Raw genomic sequence first — 2270 nt, 5'->3', positions numbered from 1 at the left:
ACCCACCCACACATCTGCCGCACGCTGTCTACAGTGCCAAAATGCGGGCTTGCCCACATCATTTCGCCTCGTTCGTCCTCCTCTGTGTTCGTCTAGATCAAGAGTGCCATAAGAAGGTGTTCATCACCACTGCGTCCACCAACACCACCACCACCACCACTGCCACTACGACCACCGCTGCCACCATCATCATCCCTGGTGGCATCCAAGTCAAGCACCGCCGCCGCCCCCATCTCCCTCCCTCTCAGCCCATTTGTGCTTCTACGAGAAAATAGCAGCAACAGCAGAGCGCGATGACCGTGTGTACATGTGCGTGCGTGTTTTGAGGAGGGGGTGGGCGGAGGTGAAGGGCGCGAATTCGGTGTCGACGAGGGACACACATGCACAGCTACACGTACACACGCACACACCTAAGACAGATAAAAGGATGACGGGGTGGGACGAACGTGGGTGGCGTGGGCGGGGGGGGGGAGGAGGCGTTCGATAAAGCTCATTCATGTGGAAGATAATGTCCCGTCCACAGCCTCTCCCACGTCACTGGCATGCAGCAAGAGAGGGGGAGGATGACTGGGGACGACTGCCAGTAGACACGCAGGACGAAGGCAGATGGGAGCGATGCGAAGGGAGGGGGGAGGGGGCGCAGTAGGAGGCGAGGGGAGGGGAGGATGCGCTCAGTGTTCCGCTCAATGGGCACCCCAGGAAAGTAAAAAGAATTAGACCCTTAAGCAACTATCTCGTGCCGTACGAAAGACGTGTCCTGCCTCCCTAAATCCCTTTCGGAGTCGGTACCAGCTGTGGGCGCCCCGGCGCCTAATACACATCATCCCTACACGCGCGCCTCGTGCTCACCGTTCAGGCACAGATATCAAAGCGCACAGACAAGTTGGAGTGGCGTGGCATGCACAGCATCTTGTCGTTCGTGGGCGTGTGTATAGGTGTACTTGGCTGCGACAGCGCCTTCCTCGGCTTCTGCTGTTTCTTGTCCTTGTGCCCGCACACGCACGTGATCGTCCTGCATTGACGCGTATGGTTCTTGCAATGTAAACGGGCGCTTACCGGTCCATGCTGCCCATGATCTGCGCGATGCGCACAAAGATATTCACCACGTTCAAGAACATCTGCATCGCGTCCTGCACGTGGTCGCCAGCCCCGCAACGAGCACGCTCAATCATGGCCTGTGTGTCCACTGCCACCATGACTGAAAAGATGGCAAGACCGCCGTAGAGAATAAGCGAGTGCGCAAAGGCGGTGGGGTAAAAGACGTTCAGCAGGGAGACTGCGACCATGCCGATCAGTGCGCCAAACAGCGGCCCCTGCCACGCTACCATGGAGGCGCGCGGTGCCAGGTACGCCGCGGCGCTGAAGCCGCCAAAGACGGCGGCGGTCAGCAGAATCGATGTGGTGAGCACGCCCTTCATGCTCGTCATGAGCACGAGCGGGGCAATCGCCATGCCCTCCAAGAGCGCGAAGGAGAAGAAGAGGCACAACTTCAGCGACGGGTTCGCGGGTGGGGCGAAGGACAGCCAAAGGAGTGGTACGAAGCCACCAACCATCGGGAGCCAGTACGGGATGGCACGTCCCATCGGCGTGGCCACCATCAGGAAGCTCCCGAGCCCCGCCGTCAGACATGCACAACCGAGGAGAGTGTAGACGCGGGCGAGGTGCTGACGCACAAACGGCGTGAGGCTGTCCGCCTGGCTGCCACCGCTGCTGCCTGGCCAGTTCATGGGGGTGTTCTGGCTTTGGATGTTGTCGCGGCCCTGCACGCGCATCTGCTGTGCGCGGGTCGTCGTGGTGTAGCCGCGGAGCCCGCTCTGGAGGGCGAAGAAGGAGGCTGTTGCTGCCGGTGCGGTGCACGCCCCGCACGGCAGGTGGCGACACCCCGCTGCCGTGGGAAGACTTGGGACGGGGCAACTACTCATCCGGTTCTGCTGCATGCGCAAGGCCCACGCGAGCGCCGTGGCGCCGACGCGGCTGTGCGTCCGCTGGAACATGGTGTGTCCGTGCGTGAGGAGGTTAGCGGTGCTGGTGGACGCAGTAAGATGCGTACGAGCGTATGTGTATTGGTATAGAGCGAAAGGAGAGAGGCCGTGGGAGGCTGTTGATGTGCTCACAGAGGGTGCTGTTGTGAACGAGAGGTTTTCTATGAAGTGCCGAGCGCAAGAGGCCGGGCACGCGCGTGAGCAGGCGTTGTGCACATCCGTGCAGTAAGAACAACAGTTGGGAGAGGAGGAAGGGGGGGGGGACAGCGATGAAAAAAAAAGCGGAGG

General features: G+C 60.8%; 1 protein-coding gene across 1 annotated transcript; it reads right to left on the bottom strand.

Moving 5' to 3' along the window:
* Positions 1-1052: 1052 nt before the first annotated feature.
* LMXM_24_1190 (conserved hypothetical protein) lies at positions 1053-1994 on the bottom strand (the record flags this gene model as incomplete). Its single annotated transcript, XM_003875884.1, has 1 exon — positions 1053-1994. The coding sequence occupies one exon, from the start codon at positions 1992-1994 to the stop codon at positions 1053-1055; it is 942 nt and encodes a 313-aa protein (XP_003875933.1).
* Positions 1995-2270: the final 276 nt, after the last annotated feature.

The sequence above is a fragment of the Leishmania mexicana genome, chromosome 24 (assembly GCF_000234665.1).
Source record: "Leishmania mexicana MHOM/GT/2001/U1103 complete genome, chromosome 24".
Classification (NCBI taxonomy): Eukaryota; Euglenozoa; class Kinetoplastea; order Trypanosomatida; family Trypanosomatidae; genus Leishmania; species Leishmania mexicana.
The sequence above is the reverse complement of the archived record's forward strand: the minus strand, read 5'-3'. Positions and strand labels throughout refer to the sequence as shown.